The sequence below is a fragment of the Euprymna scolopes genome, chromosome 2 (genome assembly GCF_053919585.1).
Source record: "Euprymna scolopes isolate OS-2025 chromosome 2, ASM5391958v1, whole genome shotgun sequence".
Classification (NCBI taxonomy): domain Eukaryota; kingdom Metazoa; phylum Mollusca; class Cephalopoda; order Sepiida; family Sepiolidae; genus Euprymna; species Euprymna scolopes.
Genome location: NC_136483.1, coordinates 142,969,027 through 142,989,597, shown reverse-complemented (window position 1 = coordinate 142,989,597; position 20,571 = coordinate 142,969,027). Strand labels below are relative to the sequence as shown.

The 20,571-nt window shown below is 33.7% G+C and overlaps 2 protein-coding genes across 2 annotated transcripts in view; one reads left to right on the top strand and one right to left on the bottom strand.

Moving 5' to 3' along the window:
* The first annotated feature begins 170 nt into the window (after window positions 1–170).
* LOC145296896 (glutathione S-transferase theta-1-like) lies at window positions 171–7,910 on the top strand. Its single transcript, XM_080143060.1, has 3 exons — window positions 171–307; window positions 2,582–2,732; window positions 6,819–7,910. The coding sequence occupies exons 1-3, from the start codon at window positions 186–188 to the stop codon at window positions 7,155–7,157; spliced, it is 612 nt and encodes a 203-aa protein (XP_079999186.1). The 5' UTR covers window positions 171–185; the 3' UTR covers window positions 7,158–7,910.
* A 6,489-nt stretch (window positions 7,911–14,399) lies between these two features.
* LOC145296904 (nicotinate-nucleotide pyrophosphorylase [carboxylating]-like) overlaps window positions 14,400–20,571 on the bottom strand; it is a 47,711-nt gene continuing 41,539 nt past the window's right edge. Inside the window, exon 3 of the mRNA XM_080143071.1 lies at window positions 14,400–16,460. Within this exon, the coding sequence (XP_079999197.1) occupies window positions 16,245–16,460 (216 nt within the window). The 3' untranslated portion in view covers window positions 14,400–16,244. The remainder of the gene's footprint in view (window positions 16,461–20,571) is intronic.

Here is a 20,571-nt window from a genome sequence, read left to right as displayed (position 1 = left end):
CAACGGCAATGTCAAGGTCGAACAACCAGTGTCACTTGAAATGTTCACCAATCTTTGTCTTCTGCTACAGGGTATCTAATCTTTACTTGATCCATTATATGTATATGAAAAGCATTCGGAAAAAAAGAAGTTAGTTTTTTATATGCATTCATAAAATATTAACTATTTGCACTTGAAGAATATATATGTGTGTTAATTTAGTTTCTTGTAAATTTGCAGGAGAACACTTCACTGAAGAATTTGCCAAAGTAAACCGATTCCAGAAGGTGCCAGCTATTGATGACAATGGATTTGTTCTACGAGAAAGGTAATAAGTTTAAATTTTTGTAATTAACCATGTATATATATATATATATATATATATACATATATATATATATATATATATATATATATATATAGTGTGTATGTGTGTGTGTGTGTTGTTATATAATTTTCTCCATTTATAAAAAGTTATTGGATACATATTTGCATACATGTTTCAGCTGTGACTTTTGAAATCCAGCATCATCATGCCACTAGTCTCAACTCTGATGTTTGTAGAAAAAAAAGAAAATTATATAATAATACAGCTCTACTTGTTATTAGGTACTATTGTATTATACAAAGACTAGCGTTGCATTGGATTAACATCTAGGAAGCTACAACAATACAATCATTATCTATCTATCTATCTATCTATCTATATATATATATACACACACACACACACTGCATGTTAAATTATTAACAAGATAACATTATTTTACCAGTTTCAGAAACTTACTGGTATCCGTAAATGAATGGTAACTTTTAATGCTAATAACACTAAACTTCTTTCCTTTAAAAGCAACAAAAAACTTCTTGACCACCAATTGCCCTGACAAATAAGACCCTGCTTGAGAGCCCATCCTTCAAACTCCTTAATATTCACAGGCAACATGAATTGGAACAAATACATTGAGAGCATTGTCAAGGCTGCTGCAAAGAAGGTGGGCTCCCTCTACTGTGCTAGAAAACTACTTGCATCAGAGAGTATCCTATATCTTTACAAAGTCAGCATTTAGCCATACATGGAGTATTGTTGCAACATCTTGGCTAGTGCATCTATCACTAATCTCTCACTCTTAAACAAGTTCAAAAAAAGAGTCTCAAATATAATAGATAATACTTTAATGGAATGTGCTCTCATGAACTCGTAGCACTTGTGCCTTCTTGACGTACGTACTCCAGACTAACCCGACAAGCATCAAAATCCCACCTCTTTTACTGCTGAGGTCCCTAGATGAAGGAAAGCCTTCTACTCTAATAGTTTTACTGCAGGACATTGTAATTCTCTTCCTTTTTCTTGCTTCCCTGACTGTATTAACCTTAACAACTGTCGTTTACTGGCTGTAACTGTAGCTCAAAGATTGACATGACCAATATGGTGTTTTCTTCCAAAGCTAGAATCAAAACCAAAACATTTAGTGCTTCAGCTGTGTTTCCTACCATTTGAGCTATCAACAGATAGATAAGTCAGATTATCTATCCACAGATAGATAAGTCAGATTATCTATCCACAGATAGATAAGTCAGATTATCTATCCACAGATAGATAAGTCAGATTTAAAATTAAACCACTTCAAGCTATGAATGAATTTGCACATGTGCAAAACTAATAGAAATATGTCAGCAAGTTGAAATGAACATTTTGCATTTCAACTTGTCAACATATTCCTGTACACCTTATTCATTCACCCAAACAAAGATTTTACTCATTATAAATCATCTTTAGTGTATGATTACTAGGGCTGTGACAACTGCATATTCTTTTCATTCTTTTGGCTCAGTTAGACACACTTAATCAACCGAGAACCACATCAGTCTATATAAAAACATATAAGATATTAATGGATATATACTCAAGAGTAAAAACAATGAAAAGAATATGCTGTTGTCACAGCCTTAGCGATTACTATTTCTTAATTTCAGTGTTATGTGACCAGTAGTTTAAGAGTTTATTAGTTAAATATTTTCACACGCATACATACATCTACTGTTTTATTTATGTAGAAGAACAACCATTGAATCGTTATTTATTTTTCATGCTTGAAAGTGACCTTTGCCTCTCAGTGGAAAAATTCTGATGACCCACGTCGGATGATTGCACTCTTGATCTTAAACAATGTGGGGTGAATGGTAATTTGATGGGATGGTATCTTCTGATGTCTGTGGTCGTCATCAGAGCATCCGCCTTTTTGCAAGCACGCATGTACATCTACTGTTTTATTTATGCATCAAGTGACCAACTTGAACTCAGGAGCTTCAAAATTTGAAGATGTCATGAAGAGGAGTTAGACGTATACTTGTAGAACAAACACACAAATGCAACACGGGTTGGAGTTTGACGGACCATGTGGGACCTATTAAGTTAAATTATTTTTTTGCACTATATCTTAGAGGAAGCAGAAAGATGTGTTATATCATGTGATTATTTTTTTTTGAAGGTTTTCCGTAAATCGTCCCTTGTGACACAATTGTATCCAATATGGCAATATTGGCTAGAAAATAGTGGAATTCCTGTTTATTATATTCAGTTTTATTTCTTTCTGTTTTTCAGTGTGGCAATTCTCAAATATTTGACGGTCAAGTATAAACTTGCTGACCACTGGTATCCGAGTGATTTCGAACGACAGATCAGAGTTGATGAATACCTTCACTGGCAGCACTTCAACACCAGACTTAATGCTGCTATGATATTCCGTAGTATTGTAAGTATGTTTCAAAAATGTGAAAAAATTTAAAATATTGTAAGTACGTTTCAAAAATGTAAAACAAATAAAAATATTGTTAGTACGTTTCAAAATTGTAAAAAAAATAAAAAAGATAAATAAATAAATAAAATGCTCTGTTAAATCCGCAAATTTAGTTATCTTTCTTTTAAGAAGGTTTGATTAACTATGAGTTTTTTCTCTTTTTTTTTTTTTTTTTTTTTTCTGATTATTTTGTCGACGTGGAAAACAATTTTCTTGGTCCTGCTTACTAGATTGTATGTTGTGGTTTAAAGTGTTCTTGTTTCGATTATTTTGATCGTAATCAGGAATGTTTTGTTTTTTTTATTAAAAAAATTTTTTTTTACAAAGGAGTCCCCACTTATCAAGGCTCAGAGGCCACTCGAGGATAAGGATTAATTTTATATTCTTTTTTCAAGTTGTCTGACAGGGGAAGAAGAATAAGGAAAGAACGAGGTTCAGTCTATTATTTATTTATATATTAGTTTTATTTAGTTGTTACTAGCCCGGATGCCCGGCATTGCCCGGGTGGTTGTAGGTGTGTTTTGAGGAAAAAAAAAAAGTTGTAGGAGGCGGGCAGGCAGGGTAGAACCCATTACGCAAAGGCGGAAAAGAAAGTGGAGGTGTGTGTAAGGGTGTTGGTTGAGCAAAAAAAAAAAAGAAGGAAAATTGCAAGCGCAAAAAAAAAAGTGGTAGTAGGCACTCATACTGTGGAGGAGGAAAAGAAAGTGAAAAAAAAGGTGATGCGTTAGCTGTTGCGCCCATCACCCAACCAGAAGTGATGTAGGTTAAAATTAAGGCTAGACAATCAAAAAGAGGCGATGACTTTCGAAAATATCGGCGAAAAAAGCGACCCCTCCCTGTAGAAAAGTGCCCAGTTAAGAGTGAAGGAATTAATGTTTTTGGCGAATTTTTTTATATTTGTCATTTGAAGGGTCGAGCTTCAAAATGATACTGATCTTGTAAAAATCCGTCGCCTCTGTGAAAAGTTTTAAGCAGATATACAAACATACATACATACATTTAAACATACAGATGATATTTATATTATAGATTTATTTATATTATTTATTTATGCAAATTTTTTTTGTATATTTAATTTATTGGTTTTGATTGTTAAATACATTTAATATTTAATATATTATTAAATACTATTTTGTTAATATTGGGTCATGTATTTTTAATAAGTTTTGCTTCAAGTAACTTTAGTTTATGTATGCTGTTATTTGTATACATAATTTTAGTATAAGTTGTTAGTATCTGTATCTGACTGCAGTGTTTTGCTGTGTGAGATGATGTGGTGTTGAATGGTACTGGTTTTGGATAGATGATATGTGAAATGTCTGGAGAGAGTTGTTGTGTGGCCAATTTATGTACCATATGAATTCTCAGATTGGTTATGAGGAAGACATTCTTCAAATGGGCAAGTGAATTTATATCTTTCTTTGTGTGTTTTTGAAGCACGTGGTTATGTTTGTTATGCAAATTTAACACAAAATGATTCCACCTCAAAATTTGGATAGCCTGTTTGATTATCATCAGGAATAGTATGTTAGAAAATAGGATTATTTTGGCTAAAACTTGAGGAAGCAGACCATTTTACTGTAAACTTACATAGAAAACCTAAAAGAATTAAATAATTTCCATTATAACATTTTCTTTCTTTTACTGAATTTGTACATTTTTTTTTGTTGGGTAGATGGGGGGGGGGGTGTTTACTTTGCTATATAAGTTTACTATATGTTAATATTCCCCAAGGAGTTTGTTGTGATCTTGAAGGCCAATAGTAATCAAGACAAACACAGTGGTATAGTTAAAAAAAAAAAAAAGTGTATTAGTAAAAGTAGGTTACAGAAGTACACGCTGTCATTCTGGGGCCATAACTGCCAAAAATCGTCCCCCACCAACAGGTTAGATGTAACTATATTTATAGCTTCCGGATAAATCTATTATTCTTGAAATAGGTATATCAGCTTATCCCATAACAAGTATATTTACAAAGGTGTATTCACAGAAGTACAGAAATAGTATGTTACAGAAAGTCTGCATCTGATACTGTGGTTATGGCTGTCATCAATGACGACCACTTAGTCATACTTACTCGTCGTAACTCTATTCTTAGTCATAACTCTATTCATAATTTCTGGAAGAGAAAATTAGGTAGATCACACTGGAACAGATTTCTTCCTTACCCTTATGGCCCTGTCGGTGGGGCATTAGAATATGCCGACTGCCCCCCTGCAGAGGGTAAAAGTCCCTCAATGGGGTCCTGGATATGACCTTAAACTATATCCAGTGGTGAGGCCCCAGCTTGCAGGCTTTGGGAAGTGTGGAGCCACCCTTTAATTACAATTGCTCCCAGGTCCACTCTGGGTTCCAACTATGGGTTAAATAGAAACCGACTTGAAAACAACAAATATATTCTATTAAAAATTTTTTCTTCAAAATTTTTGGATTCGGCATTAAATAACCCGAAAAGGGTTGATATGCCGTAAAACAAAAACAACCAACCAACCAACCAATCCTTACCCTTATGACACTGGATATATCCTCGACAATCAGTCCGTCAGAGGGTAGGATGTTGTGGCAGCTTCTGGCCATGCTCTGTCAGATTGTCTGATTTTGTGCAGTTTTAGGTGGTCTACCCTCCCAGGCTTTACCTGCTCATGCTTTGAGAAGGGGTTAGTTTATTGCTGATCACCTAAGGCACCTTTACTAGGGAATGTCAGTGTGGTTGGCCAGCCATTATTTTTTGTAGACCAGAGTGCTCAACCTTTTGTATACTGGCTTTTCAATCCCCACTTTCCAACTTTGTGTCGCATTTTCTTGCTTGCTATCGGAGGAAGATAAATAAAACTTAATTCTTAAAATCTGAAAAAAACTTATCTGTTCATTTTTTTTTTTTAGAGGAGGAAACAATTTGTTATGCAAGTTAAACGCAATATAATCTCCGTCTTGAAATTTTGAAAGCATGTTTGAAAACAGAATTATTTTTGTTAAAATTCAAGTAAGAATTTTACTTACAGTACTTATGCAGAATAAGAACAATGATATAATCAGAATTTTCCGGGTAGTTTATGCAAACCACCAAAAAGTATTGAAATGCTGAGTCAATGAAATTGCATTAGCCAACATCATTTAAGAAAATATTTATTTGCTAACATTAGTTTATATTATAAAAAAAAAACTAAATATGATCTTGATTTGAACAAAATGAAGTTATAAAAAATGAAGAATACAAAAATTTTATTTGCTATAAGTTGTTTGTTATTAAAAAAAATAAATATTTATCCATGAAACTTATCTTACAATGAATGTTTTTATTTTATTTGAATTTAAATTCTCTTTAAAGTTTTGTAAAAATTGTTCAACAATTATTCATTGTATTTTCTTTGTAACGACAAATAGAATATTAATTTTGATTTTGCCAATTAAATATGCCTGAAATATTTCAACGATAGCATAGTCTATAATCTTGATAAGTACCAAACTTACATAAAAAAATTGAAAAAAAAAAATTTGGTACTTGTACAGTTTAATCAAGACATTAAAAAATGAAAATATCGAAAAAAAAAAAGTTATCTTGTACGTATCCATTATGGAATGAAGTTCTCAAAAAAAAAAAAAAATTCACTTAATTTGATCAAGTAGTTTTTTTTGTTTTTTTTTTTTACAGCGAAAAAACAATTTGTTAAGATACCATGCAAAAGGTAGTCATGCTTTGATTTTTCGGAAGAAAAGCTAGTATTAAAAATGGGAAGGGAGTGTCGGCGCTTTAAACTAAGTTATCTCCCTGTGACATGTTCAAAAAATTCAAAGATGGCTACCTTCATTGCGCTCTCATAAAAATGGGGTTTCCGCTGTAAAAAAAAAAACTACTCGATCAAATTAAGTGAAATTTTTTTGGATGATCTTCAGTCCAAAAATGGATACGTACTATATAACCGATATAACCGTTTTTTTTTTGTTTTTTTTTGATATTTTCATTTTTTAATGACTTGATTAAACTGTAGAAGTACCAAAAATTTTTTCATTAAAAAAAATGTTTTATTTATTTTTGTGTAGGTCCTTGATCCCCAGACGACAGGCAAACCAATCAACTGGAAACGCATAGAATACTTTAAAGGAGAATTGTCCAAAACAGTGGAACATTTGGAAAAGGCTTTCCTCCAAGAAGGTCCATATCTCTGCAACCAGCCAGAAATTTCTATCTGTGATATTCTCGGAGCTTGTGAGCTTATGCAACTCAATGCAGTACATGGTGAGCAACTGTACGAGTCTAATGAAGCCGTTCGTAAGTGGTTGGAACGTGTCAAAAAGGACTTGTCACCGCATTTTGATGAGGGCCACAAAATCGTTTACAGGGCACGAGAAGTTTTTGACCGAATGAAAGGGAAACTTTGAAAAAAAAAAATTAATTCTATTTTTCTGCAAGTTTTTTTTTTTTTTTTTTTCATATGACAGTACTAGGAACTTTCTTCAAATCAAAATAGGGCCCTCATTAAGGAACTCTTTTCTTTTTTTGTATACAACCCTATGTCTTATTTTTTTTAATCACCAAGAATCATAAAATTATTCAATTTGGATGGAATTTTCAATGAATTATAACTTTTTTTGAGATAAGGATTGGCAATTTGTATTATTTGGACTAACATTCTCTTTTTGGTTTTTATTTTCACAACGTTTCCACTGATGTAACCTCCAATCATTTTTCCAGGCAGGAATCTGTATGGAGTTTCAAATCAAACCCTTTTATTTGATTCATGGTGACACATTGTTTATCGTTCCGTCAGTTATGAGGTTGATGGTTCAATCCTTACTATAGGCGGTAATGATTAGAAATAACATCATAATCAATTAACATTTCTAACTGGAATGAAAAAAAATCTACCTCTGTGGATTAAAAAAAACAATGGTTTGGTTTGAAATTCTGTATAGGTTTTGGAGTTTAACATAAAGATTCTTGAGTATCGAAGCTTACAGCTGAAACATTATGAAAATGACTACCAAGATCAGAATAGTAGTTGGAATAATATGTTACATGACCATTACTTTTTAACTGCGTTGTTACACTTCAAACCTCTCGGACCCTCACGCTGTCTGGTACTGTCGCAAAGGAACAAACAACAAACAAATAAAAAAGAAAAGAAATAAAAATCTGACTCAGCATTTATTTTAAGTGCAAATGAAATGCATTTATTTGTGATTCCTCCAAAACAATGCATCTCATTATATTTCCAAAGTCTTTTCACACTCACATGTGCTTCTTAAAAATCTCTGACACTGCCACCTCACCCTGGCGTTAACCAGTGCTTTCTTGCCCTCGTATTTACATGTTTATCTTCCCTGGTACGCAACTTGTTGTTTCTCTCCTCGACCATATTGTGTACTTTGTTCTCCTTTTCTTGTGACGCAAGCTCACGCACACTTGCTAATTTGCATATGTGCCTTAATAGCTGCTGCTACTGCTAATATTTTCACTAGCCAGCTATGTCACAGCTGTTGCTGATTTTTTTATACATGCTTTGTTACAGCACTACAAATTATATGTTTTCAAATGTAATGACAATTTTTTCGTAAAAAAAGAAACAAAAAAAAGCACAGAAGTTTGATAGAATTTAAATTTGGGCCAAATTACAACCTGTGTGCAGCCATGTTTTCTTAAAAATATTCTATCATTGTCAAGTAATTTTGTTTAATAATTTTTTAAGCACAATTTATGTAAATAGAAAACAATAAAATCACGGGGCTACAAAAATCAGTGCTTATTTAGAATTCAACCTAATTAAAAAAAAAAAACAACTAAAATACAGAAAAACCTTTATGATGTATGTACTTGTCACTGAACAAAGATGTTATATTCCAAAAATCACGTAAATTGATCAAGTATTTTTTTTTTTAACAAAGAATATCAAATTCTATGACGAAGCAAGACAGGGTCTGGGAGCCGCAGTTTTGTTTTAAAATTCAAGGGTGACAATTCAATTCAGCTACTGAAATTTGGGTTATATTCTAAATAATTAAAACTAAATTTAAATTTTGATTTTTTTTTTTTAGTTAAAAAAAAAAATACTTGTGTAATTTACATAAATTTTGGAGTATGACATCTTTGTTCTATGACGAGTGCGTACATCATAAATATTTTTTCTGTATTTTTTTTTTTTTTTAAATAATTATAATTCTAAATAGACACCAAAAATCCTGCTGAGACCAAGGGAGGAAAATGGCGTTGACTCTGCAACATGAAACCGCATTCTGGAACAGATTCATCAAATCCTTTACTTTAATAGATTTTAGAAATGTGTTAAAATAGAAAAAAAAAAAATTGTAAAAATGAAACATTTTTTGATATCGTTTCTTCCTCTGTTTTTCAACATGGTATATATGAAGTATTTTTAAATACTTGACAGTCGAGTATAAACTTTTTGTTTATACAATGTAAAATTTTTGGGTTGGGAGCAGGCCATAGTTTTATTTCTTTTTTTCATACACTGGTTGTTATAATTAGTGTAGACAAAAAAACATTATTATTATTTTTTATTTATTTATTTTTTTTTTGTAGAATCTTTTCCATAAGAATGTTTGAATTCAGAATTCCCACTATATTAAAAAAAATACAGAAAAATCTTTATAATGTACATACCTATGATGCAACAAAAAAAATCAAATTGACCAAGTAGCTTTATTTTTAAAAGAGAATCATTTTTAAATGATTCTAAGCGATTGTTAAGAAATAGTAGGCATTACAAGACTAGTCTCCCTAGTTTGAATTATTGTGGAGTTATCTGCCCTTTTGTATTTAAGATGGTGATGCAAGATAACACCTTTCTAATTACTCATAAAATTTGATTTTCTAAGCTAAAAATAAAACTATTTTATCAATTTACTTGATTTTTAGAATACAACATTTTTGTTCCCTTACATGTATGTACATCATACATATTTTTTTTGTTTTAATGTAGGGAGAATTTTGGACAAGAACCAAATGTTACGACTTAAGAATAATCATCAATACGATGAGTGGCTATGAGAGAGAATAGTACAATGTCAGAATCCATTCAACAAAGCAATCTATATAATGCCCGCTAGAAAAGCAAGGAGATTTGTCGAACGGTAATTTATTTTTACAAATTGGGAAATTCAGATTTTTTTTCGGACGTGTTCCTTTTTGGCAAGTAGCAATTTCTTTAGGACCTTCTCATTTCACAGTTGCAATAATATTATCAAACTGATGCTTTGTAATCATTAAAAAAAAAAATTTGGTAACGCAGGTAGATATTTTGTCAGTCCTCTGGTCAGATTTGCACTTTTGAAAAGAATAATCATTTACCTTTGAAAGTCTAAAATTTGTTTTCTGCTGCCTCTGTCAACAATGTAGATATAAAAAATTGAAGATATGAATAAGCCAAATTCAATAAAATTTAAATAATAAAATTTACAACCTCAAATTTCCCACTTTTCTAGTGATCACACTGTATTATTAATGGAGATTTGGTGTCTGAAGTATATTGTTTTGAGACACCCTCTCTCTCTCTCTAATGTTTTTTTTTTATATCTTTTCTCACACTGGAAATTTATTGAAAAAATATTGAAAAATCTACCAAAACAATTATATATATATTTTTACTAATAGAGTAATATATTTTTGAAAAAAAATACTTCATTAATAAAGAATTTCTACTCTGAAATTTTTGGTTCACTATTTTTCTTTAACACGAGTGTACATCTTCCATCAAAAGTGACGAAAAAAATTCCTTCATACTAATATTCATATAAAGTAGCATCTGATGTTAAAAATGAAATAAATAAAGAAAACGTCTCAAACTGGAAAGTTTAAAGGAAAAATAAACAAATAAATTGGTGTCGGGGGTGGGTTGGTTTGTTTGGCTTTCTGGTGCTTGTTCCAACACATTTCATGTGAAACCATTATTACATACTTAGGTGTCATGATGAAATTAGTATAAATTAAAAAAAAAATCACAAAAAAAAAATGATCCAGAAGATGACATGCCAGAAGTGTTTGGAATAAAAAAAATCAATCACAATTATGTTCCAAGGTAATTTGTTTTAAGATAGTGGACCATAATTTAATCAAGGATTATATCACTCTCAAACTGTGTCCCTAAATCTCCTGTTAGCATGCTTTTGTAGCAGCTAATCTGATTTGTCACACAGGTGGTTCTGTGGTCTATCGCCACTCTTCTGTCCATTTATCACCATCAAAATAGGCCAAAATTCCTCATGCTCAATCAGACATAGCCTAGGTTTTGACGGTTGGATGGTATTGTTCCTGGTTGCACTTCTTGTCATTTTTGATGCACTCTGATTGCCAAACTTCGCCTGGCCTTTAGCAATGGTAGCTCCTCCCAATCGGTCAATCACGTCCAGACCAAGTACCACGTCAATTCCTGCAATAAGCCTATTCAGTACAATCACTTTTAGTCACAGCAGCATATTCCTCACCACGATCTCAGCAACGACTTCTCCACAACATTTCAGTTCTCTACCATCTACTGCTCTAATGTTGCTGGTTTCATTCCAAGTGTTGACGACATTAGTAGTAACAAGCATTGTTGAACATCTGGTATCGACAAGAACTCTAGCCCTCTTCCCATTAATAGTGACCACTGTCTGTGGCAACAAACTTTCATACGCCTTTCCAGTAGAAGAGTGATGACTACTGATGCAATACTTTACTCGGTTCCCAGAAGTAAAGAGCAGTTCCTGCTAATGTGTCCCGCTTGGCCACACCAAAAACAGATAATGTCTGGTCACTGTTCTTTACAGTCTCTCAATTATTTGTCATACTGAATTGGTTGCACAACACTTTCACATTAAAATGTACAATAAAACTCAACAATTTGATAAATTCTATTTTTACTTGTAATTATTTTTCTACGGGATCATTTTTTTCAAATTTTGGAATTCATACTAATTTTGCCATGACACCTAAGTATGTAATAATGTTTTCACCTGAAATGCGTTGGTTTAAAAAATCACTGATATAGACAAGCACCGACTTTCTTTTTGCTTTCTCAATTCCCAATTTGAAATAGATTTATCTAACAGTTTTTTTGTTTTTTTTTTATATCTAACCTTTGTGGTGACTAGACATGCATATACACATACGATGATGAGTGGTCTCAGCAATGACAACAAGTGCAGATTCATTCAGAAATAGTTTGAGAAGGTTCTGATGGGAGTCGGCTACTATACAATGTGACACAATGAAGTGTGTGGGTATCTCCACTGGACGAATATCGAATGCAGCCGCAAGTCCTGGGAACATATATCAGAAAGAACAGTTGGAAATAAATTAGGCACTATCACTACATAATTCCTACAGATACATACCTAGAAAACAGAACTATTAAACCTGACATAGTGATGTGGTACAAGAATAAGAAAGAGGTAACCTTAGTAGAAGTTAGTGTCTCCAATGATGCCGCGTTAAACAGAACTGAGAGCAAAAAGATAATGAAACAACAAGGTTTTATGTACAATATGAAACTGGAATCTTAGGAAGATCTCTATCATTCCAGTAATCATAGGAGCAACTGGACTTCTGAAAAAGAAGGTAAAAAAAAAACTACCTGGCAGATATAACTGGTGAACCAAGTGCAAGAAAGATTCGAACAATTGCACTTAAAGGAACAGTTAGAATGTTAAATAGATCTGTTGGTTGGAATGTATGAGATAGCGGGTGAATGTCTGGCATCTGGTAGGATGCCTCACCTCCAGTAAGAACAAAAAAAAAAAAGAAAAAGAGAGAGAGATATAGGCATAAATACACATTGCTCATTATTATAGAGTGAAGGATACCAGACTTTGAAATTGAAAGTAAAATGCCATAAGACCACAAATGGACATTGGAAAACCTCAAGTTTGATATGCCTGTTCTAATACTTGTAATATGTTTCATGTCATGCAAGATGAACCTACGTCCCCATTTATTATATATGAGAGGCATTCAATAAGAGATATCTCTAATGCACTCCCAGTTGTCTGATCCAGCTGAAATTTTAAATGTGCAATGATTTATATCTCTATGATATATGTGGCAAGTTACAGCTCTGAACTAATTGAAGTTTCTGATTTACAGGTTTTTGAACTGAGTCAAGTTTGAAATGGAGCATATTGAGTGTTGTGCAGTTATCCAATTTTTTTATTTATTTCAAAGGACGCACATCACAGGAGACTTTTGATAAAATGAAAGAAACGTATGGTAATGATGCCCCATCATATAACCTTGTAAAATGATGGCATCGTGAATTCAAACATGGTTGGAAATCTGAAACAGTTTTTAGACCCAGTTGTCCCCTTTTGTCATTGATGAGGTATCTGTCAGTCAAGTTAAAGCTGCCATTTTGGAAAGTTGACATGTGACTATTTGCCAAATAGTCCAAGAGATCAAGGTTCTTTGGAAAATATCGTTCATGTCTACCAGATAGATTTCCCGGTTGCTGGCCCCTTTCTGCAAGTGAGAATGTGTCAAGTACTCCAGCATGAATTTGGAGATGTGCCAAGAAGATGAGTCAAAGTTTTTCAAAAGACTGATTACACAGGATGAAACTTGAGTCAATCACTTTGATCCAGGGACCAAAGCATTATCAGTACAGGGGAAGCACTTGAACTCACTTCCTCCAGAAAAGGTAAGGGTGCAACCCTACACTGGCAAGGACATGCTCATAGTTTTCTGGGACCAGGACAGAGTAGTGATGGCAAATTTCCTAGCAAAGGATAACATAATTACAGAAGGCTATTATGCTTCATATTTGAAGAAATTAAAAGAAGTTTTTCAAAATCAAGAGGTTAAGCAAAATCAGCAAATGTATCTCTTGCAAAACAATGCTCCAATTTACAACACACATATCACCAGATCAGAAGCATGGGCGTGTGGCTATGGAATCTTACTCTTCTGACCTTATACCCTCTGACATTCATCTCTTTCAGCTATGAAGTTGTTTTTAAAAAGAAAGCATTTCCCATGTGATGCAACCTTGATTTCTGAAGTCACATTGTGGTTGGAGGAGTAACCTGGGATGTTTTACAAAAACGGTCCCCAGATCTGTGTTGAACAATGGGAGAAATGCATAATTCTGAGGGATTTCTGTGTAGAGAAAGACCAATAACTGTGCCAAGTTTAGTTGCTCTACTGCTATGAGAAGTAGGTCAAGGGTATTACTTATTGAATGCTGATTGTAAGTTAGTCTTCACCTCACTTATTTTCGTTTTGCTAGATCTTGCACGCCATTCGTTCCTGGTGAGACAAATTGTCTTTGAAAGTATTTTGTTATATTTCGGTACAATTCAAATGGACCCACATGTGAACAAGCTCGATCATGACACAGATCAAAGTGTCAAAGTGCTAATTATGTGGTCTTTGTTACCGTGGGGAACAAAAGGATTCTTCTTCCAAACAAACTACACCTGTAGTTTAAAACAATGTTTTATTTTGAAAGACATTACTCTGATATTTGTTTCCTTCTACTGAACAACAGGCCTGCAAAAAAACATAAATAAATAAATAAATAAAAATAATTAAAAAAAAATATCTTCCAACTGAACACAATTCATTGGCTTTGGGCAAAGAACCAAAGAAACATAATTGCCCCTCTGCTGGAATATATTGGGTTGGACAAAAACTTTTTTTTTTTTTTTTTTTAATGTCATATTTTTGACCTAACTAAAGATCATTTAATGTTCCTATCCTTTAAATTCTGTATTTGGTATAATGAGTATATTGACGTCAGTGTGTAATAAGTAGGGCTATGACAACAGCACATTCTTTTTATTGTTTTGACTCGGGTGGCGTTTTGGTCTTGATAAGTGGTAACATGTTCATAAAAAAAACAGACCAGTTTAATAGTTTAGATGCGAGTAATCACAATAAGATTAGATTTGTAAATATCTACATAAAGTTGAAATCAGCTAGAGTAGAATTTTCCAATTAGAAGTTGAGGAAGAGCTACGTGTCTTTTGGCATATGACATGTCGAATAGATGTGAAATATTTTTTTTTATTTGCACTGAATCAGTGAAGAGTGCAGTTGAATAGTTGCTCTAAACTCTCATGGGAGTGTGTAGATGTTTTTATTTGTGTACAGTGTTTACTCTAAAGAAAAAATAAATAAAACAACCAAAATAATTTTAAAACTACCATGGCTACCAGGAAAATAGCTAATTACTAGGGCTATGACAACAGAATATTCTTTTCATTGTTTTGACTCTCGAGTATATATCCGACACAGTTAGACACAGTTAATCTACTGAGAACCACATCACTCTATATAAAAGCATATAAGATATCAACGGATACACACTTGAGAGTCAAAACAATGAAAAGAATATGCTGTTGTCCCAGCCCTGGTAATAAGCCTCTAAACAAAAAAAGTTCTTATATTTTGTTTTCTACCAAAGTTTTTTTACTACAGAAAAGGGGAAAAGCTACAGAAACCTACATAACGGATGATGTTACAGAATGGATGTGTCAGAAATGATTTGCTCGAAAAGGAGCTGGAGATGCTTTCCACTCTGTTCATCAAAGACGATCGATAGTGAAAGATATAGTTAAACAAGATTGTCGTTTGGCAGTCAGACAAATCGCAGACATTTTTAAGATTTCCAAATCAAGCATAGAAAATGAATTGCATAAACTCTGTCATATTTCTAAGCTTGATGTTTGGGTTTCTTCTTTCCCCCCAAAAAATAAAAACAAAGAAACAAAACAAACTTTTGGCCAACCCAATATACAGAAACCACTAAAGATTATCAACTATTAATCTATGGACATAGAAGAATTGACTGGCCATGAGATCCATCATCTGGTGTGAACATTACTTTTGAAAAATCTCAAGTAGGTCATAATCACAGCATGGAACCTTGTATTCATCTAGACTTTCTACTGACAGACCACTCTTCCTTCATCTAGCTGCTGAGGGAAGCACTAACCAACATGTGCGTTTAATACATATGAAAAATTTTCCTCTCAACTTATGTCCATGCCTCCCTCTCCTCTCTAGTCATATTGAATTCCTCTTCCCTTTCCCCACTTCTGGCTTTATTTCTATACTACTGAACTATTTTCCTCAACGACGTTATCCTCCCCTTTTGCTATTTAAAAATTTTATTTTACTTATTTTTCTAATAAATACGAATAACGGTTGTAAGTTTCCGCATTGTATGAGTCAAATGCTAAACTGACTGGCCCATCTCATTTGAAAAGGCCCATTTTTGGGTTCAAATAAATTTATAATGAGATTGGGTTAAGTTTGTGTTGCATTTCTTCTTTTAACCATTATGTATGCTCTGCTTTTTGCATTGTGCTCTCACACTAAGGATTTTCTACAGAAACTGCCTTATCCTTTTGGATTAACACACACACACACACACACACACACGCACACACACTCTCTCTCTCTCTCTCTCTCTCTCTCTCTCTCTCACACTCTCTGCATATATATATGATGCGAGAGTTCTATATGATATAATCTCATGATTTGTTTTTAAGTGGAGATGGTGAGACAAGTTTTCTCATTTTCAATGAAAAGTCTCTCGGAACGTAACCCTGTGTGAGTTGTTGAAGTGAGATTATGTCGATTGTGTCAGAGCAAAAGTCCACCATGTTTTCTTCGTGAATGTCCCCGCTGACCTCAACCAAAATCTGGGGGAACCGATTCTTCAGAATTTCTGCATATTTCTTGGATATCTGAAAAACCAAAAAAATATAAAGAAAAGTGTATGCAAAATATTGGATCATTCCATGCTTTGTAAAAATTATCTGTTTATTAAATAACTAAACGTACCTTTTGATTTCATTTGAATTTTCAAAATCTGCAAATGTGACATGTCTGTTAAGACATTCCTTTTGAGTATTATTATTATTAGTAGTATTATTATTAGCTCACAAGGAGCTTTCACACAGGTCATAAAGTATCTCTCCTTGAAAATAGCTTGTGGTGTTCTCTGGAAGCTGAGTAACAACAAGTCTCCCCAGTTTTCCGGTACTCTCCACCTCTTTTGATAACATTTGCAAATGAATTTGGATTATCGCAACAGCCGTCGATCGATATCTCAGTAGCAGCCATTGGTCTCCACTGGGATTTGAGTGACAATAAGCCTCCCCAAGGTCTCAGTTCTCTTTGCACTTGTCCAGCGGAGGTCTGGTCAGTGCTCTCTCCTCGGTCTTTCCATCATCCTTGACCTTTCTCGGCTATTTGGCATCATTTTTTGGGGGGAGGGCGTTGATTAGGTACAGGGAGTGAATAGGGAGGGATAGAGAACTTATAGATATGTATCTTCTATGTTCTTGGTTTCTTGTGACGCTTCTTCATGTTTTGTCTCGACAGCAGTTCGTCTGGTCCGCATGTGTGGCTCACATGTATTAGTCCCCGCATTCAAGGGTTTTCCTTAATATTTCAGCTGTTTTCATTATTGTTATTTGTTGTATCTTTCCAATCATTTCTCTGATTCCAATTTCTCCCATTCTTTTTTTCAAACTTTTTCGGGTTGTTCCTAGTGCTCCTACTATTATAGGTAATATCTTGATTTTATTATTATTATTATTATTATTATTATTATTAATAATTAATAAGTATATTTCTTCTTTAATCTTGAGTTAGTTTCCTTGTGTGTGGGTGGTGATAGAAGTTATCAGTCCAAATAGAGAAAGCTTGGCTGATATTATCTGTTGAGAGAAAGTGAACCTGCGCATTTGCTTTTTTTTTTTTTTTTTTTTTTTTTTTTTAAAAGCAGATCAGGATGCACCCTGGTGTTACAGTAAAAGATGATAAATTGAGTTTGGCGCCACCTAGTGGTATGCATGTGTAATTATGTTTTGGCATGGGAGTTAATGCTACAAAGTATACAGGAAAAAAAAACTTAGGGAAACAAATGTTGATAACTTACGTTTCTATTTATCATATATATTTATATATTTGTATGCACAGGATTTACCTCTAAACACATTAACCGATCATTATGAATCTGTGTCACGTATCGTCCATAAAGTCTCCTATACTGACCAATCCACTTTCCCCTTCTTTCCATTTCATGTTCTTATTATTTGTACTCATTAGGAGTTCTCACACAGGTCATCATCAGATATTACTCACTAACAACAACCAGTTGTGTTCCCAGGAGCCTGGGTGACGACAAATCTCTCAGTACTCTCCGCATCTTTCAATAACCTTTGTGAATGAATTTGTATTATCGCAACAGCCTCTTGCCATTGACTTCTTGCTGACAATGACCATTGATCTTCACTAGAATTTAGACGGCAATAAGCCTTCCCAAGGTTCCAATCCTCTTGACACTCATCCGGTGGTGGTCTGGTTAGTGCTTTCTCTCCTTGGTCTTTCCATCTTCATTGACTCTTATCAACTATTTGGTGTGGTGCCAGTTGATGTCGACACTGCATTTTTTTTTGGGGGGGGGCGGGGTTAATTTACAATTTTATAGTTTCAGTTTTCTTAGTTCTATGCGGTATTCCTCTGTTTTTATGTTCTTGAATTTTTGAGATGAGGATTAATTATTCATATTATTTGGATTCTTTGAACTACTGTTCTCATCCTGATTGTTATTTTGATAATGGTTTGGTCGATATAACCTCTGACATTCTTCAAGCGTATTTTATTGAACTCAAGAATCTTTCTGCCGAATTTGGGCATCTGCACAGAATTTCAAACGGAACCCACAACTGGATAGAAATGCTAAATAATTTGCAATTGTATTTTGAGTGTCGCTCCTGTACTAAGGGTTGAACCTTAAACCTATGGAAGAGTGTAACTTACATACAAGTATTTTAACCACTACACCATGGGTACTTCCGAGTTCAACAAAATACACCTGGAAAAGGTCGATGGTTGCATCGACCGAAACGTTGTGAAAATAACATTCAAGATGAGAATGCTACCTGTATCTTTTTTGTTTTACTCTTGTTGCAGTTTCTATGTGACCGGTTTGTATTTGTAACACGTGGATTATTATTATTATTATTATTATTATTATTATTATTATTATTATATGTTGTAGTAGTAGTAGTAGTAGTAGTAATACTACTACTATTATTATTATTATTATTATTATTATTGGCTCACAAAGCGCTTTCACACAGTTCATAAAGGATCTCTCCTTGAGAACAACCTGTGGTGCTCCCTGGAAGCTGAGTGATAACAAGTCTCTCCAGATTTCCAGTACTCTCCACCTCTTTCGATAACATTTGCAAATGAATTTGCGTTATTGCAACAGCCGCTTACCATTGATTTCTCGCTAGCGGCGGCCATTGGTCTCCACTGAAATTTGAGTGGCAATAAATCTCACAAAGGTCCTAGTTCTCTTGGCACTTGTCCACCGGAGGTCTGGTCAGCGCTCTTTCCTCGATTTTTCCATCCTCCACTACCCTTCTTGGCTATTATTATTATTATTATTATTATTATTATTATTAGTAGTAGTAGTAGTAGTAATAATAATGGTAGTAGAAAGGAAATTAAAAAAGCGAAAACAAAAGTAATATGATCTAAATTGTCGATCACCTGCTGGTGGGCTTGTTATAAATTGTACTGGAGAATAATAGCCATTTAAAACCGTAATTGTTGCAGGAATTTAGAACCTCGTTGTCTGTTTTGTATGATGAAAAAAAAATCTCAAAGAAAAAAACTCGAGCAATCAAAATAAGCCAAGGAATAATAATAAAAAAGAAAAGGCAATCACTTACTTCTCTTGTGCATGTGTCTGACCTTAGAAATTTTAGAGGACAAATATTTTGCACTAAATATTTCACAGTATGCATACGATTAAATCTTATACAACTTTTTCTTCAGTTTTAACTTCAAACGTCCTTCAAATCCAATGTAAACAAGTTCTTGTTAAGCCCTCCATAAATAATCAAATTCTATCCAATTTACACCATTAGTGATTACTAGGGCTATGATAACAGCATATTCTTTTCATTGTTTTGACTCTCGAGTATATATCCGACACAGACACAATTAATCAACTGAGGATCACATCACTCAACATAAAAACACATAAGATATCAATGAATATATATACCTGAGAATCAAAATGAGGAAAAGAATATGCTGTTGTCATAGCCCTAGTGATTACTATACTACAACCTTACATTCATTAACCTTTATACTTGAGTGGCCTTCAGGCCTTGATAAGTGGTGACTCCCAAGTAAAAAAAGAAGATTTATAAACAATGTAAAGGAACCGTTTATCTAATTATAACTTAATAGAGGGTTGATTAAATGATTAATGACATGAAATGAAAAACTTGGATTTTCCAAATTTGAATCAAATTCGTTCCCTAGAAACACTTTTATCAAATCAACACTTGACCTTGTGTCTAACCTCTTGGAAAGAAGGCAAACAAAGTAAAGGAGAGTGAAAACTAGACTGTGGCTTTACTTTCAGCAGCCTAATAACTCTCGCTGTCTTTATTTTGTCCTTTAGTCCTAACGTTCCATGACCGATGTTTCTGACAAAGGGAGAAGTATTGCTGTTTTTTCTAGGTCAAACCTATTTATAGACATTTGAGTACTAGAAATCTGGAGAAACTTGTTATCACTCAGCTTCCAGGGAGCACCACAGGTTGTTCTCAAGGAGAGATCCTTTATGACCTGTGTGAAAGCTCCTTGTGAGCCAATAATAATAATAGCTTATTGTTAGCTACTTTATGACCTTGAAGTAATATTTTATTATTATTTTTAGCTCCTTACATCGAATAGCTTCATAACTTGTCTGGAGCGGTCATGGATATGACCTAAAACTATATCTGATGGTGAGGCCGCACCTTGCGGGCCTTAGGGAGTGTG

Excerpts from the sequence above, each read along its gene's own strand:
- LOC145296896 (XM_080143060.1), top strand. The coding sequence starts at position 186 with ATGTGTGTTAATTTAGTTTCTTGTAAATTTGCAGGAGAACACTTCACT. Across the intron at positions 308-2,581 it reads GGATTTGTTCTACGAGAAAG|TGTGGCAATTCTCAAATATT; the intron begins GTAATAAGTTTA and ends TCTGTTTTTCAG. Across the intron at positions 2,733-6,818 it reads CTATGATATTCCGTAGTATT|GTCCTTGATCCCCAGACGAC; the intron begins GTAAGTATGTTT and ends ATTTTTGTGTAG.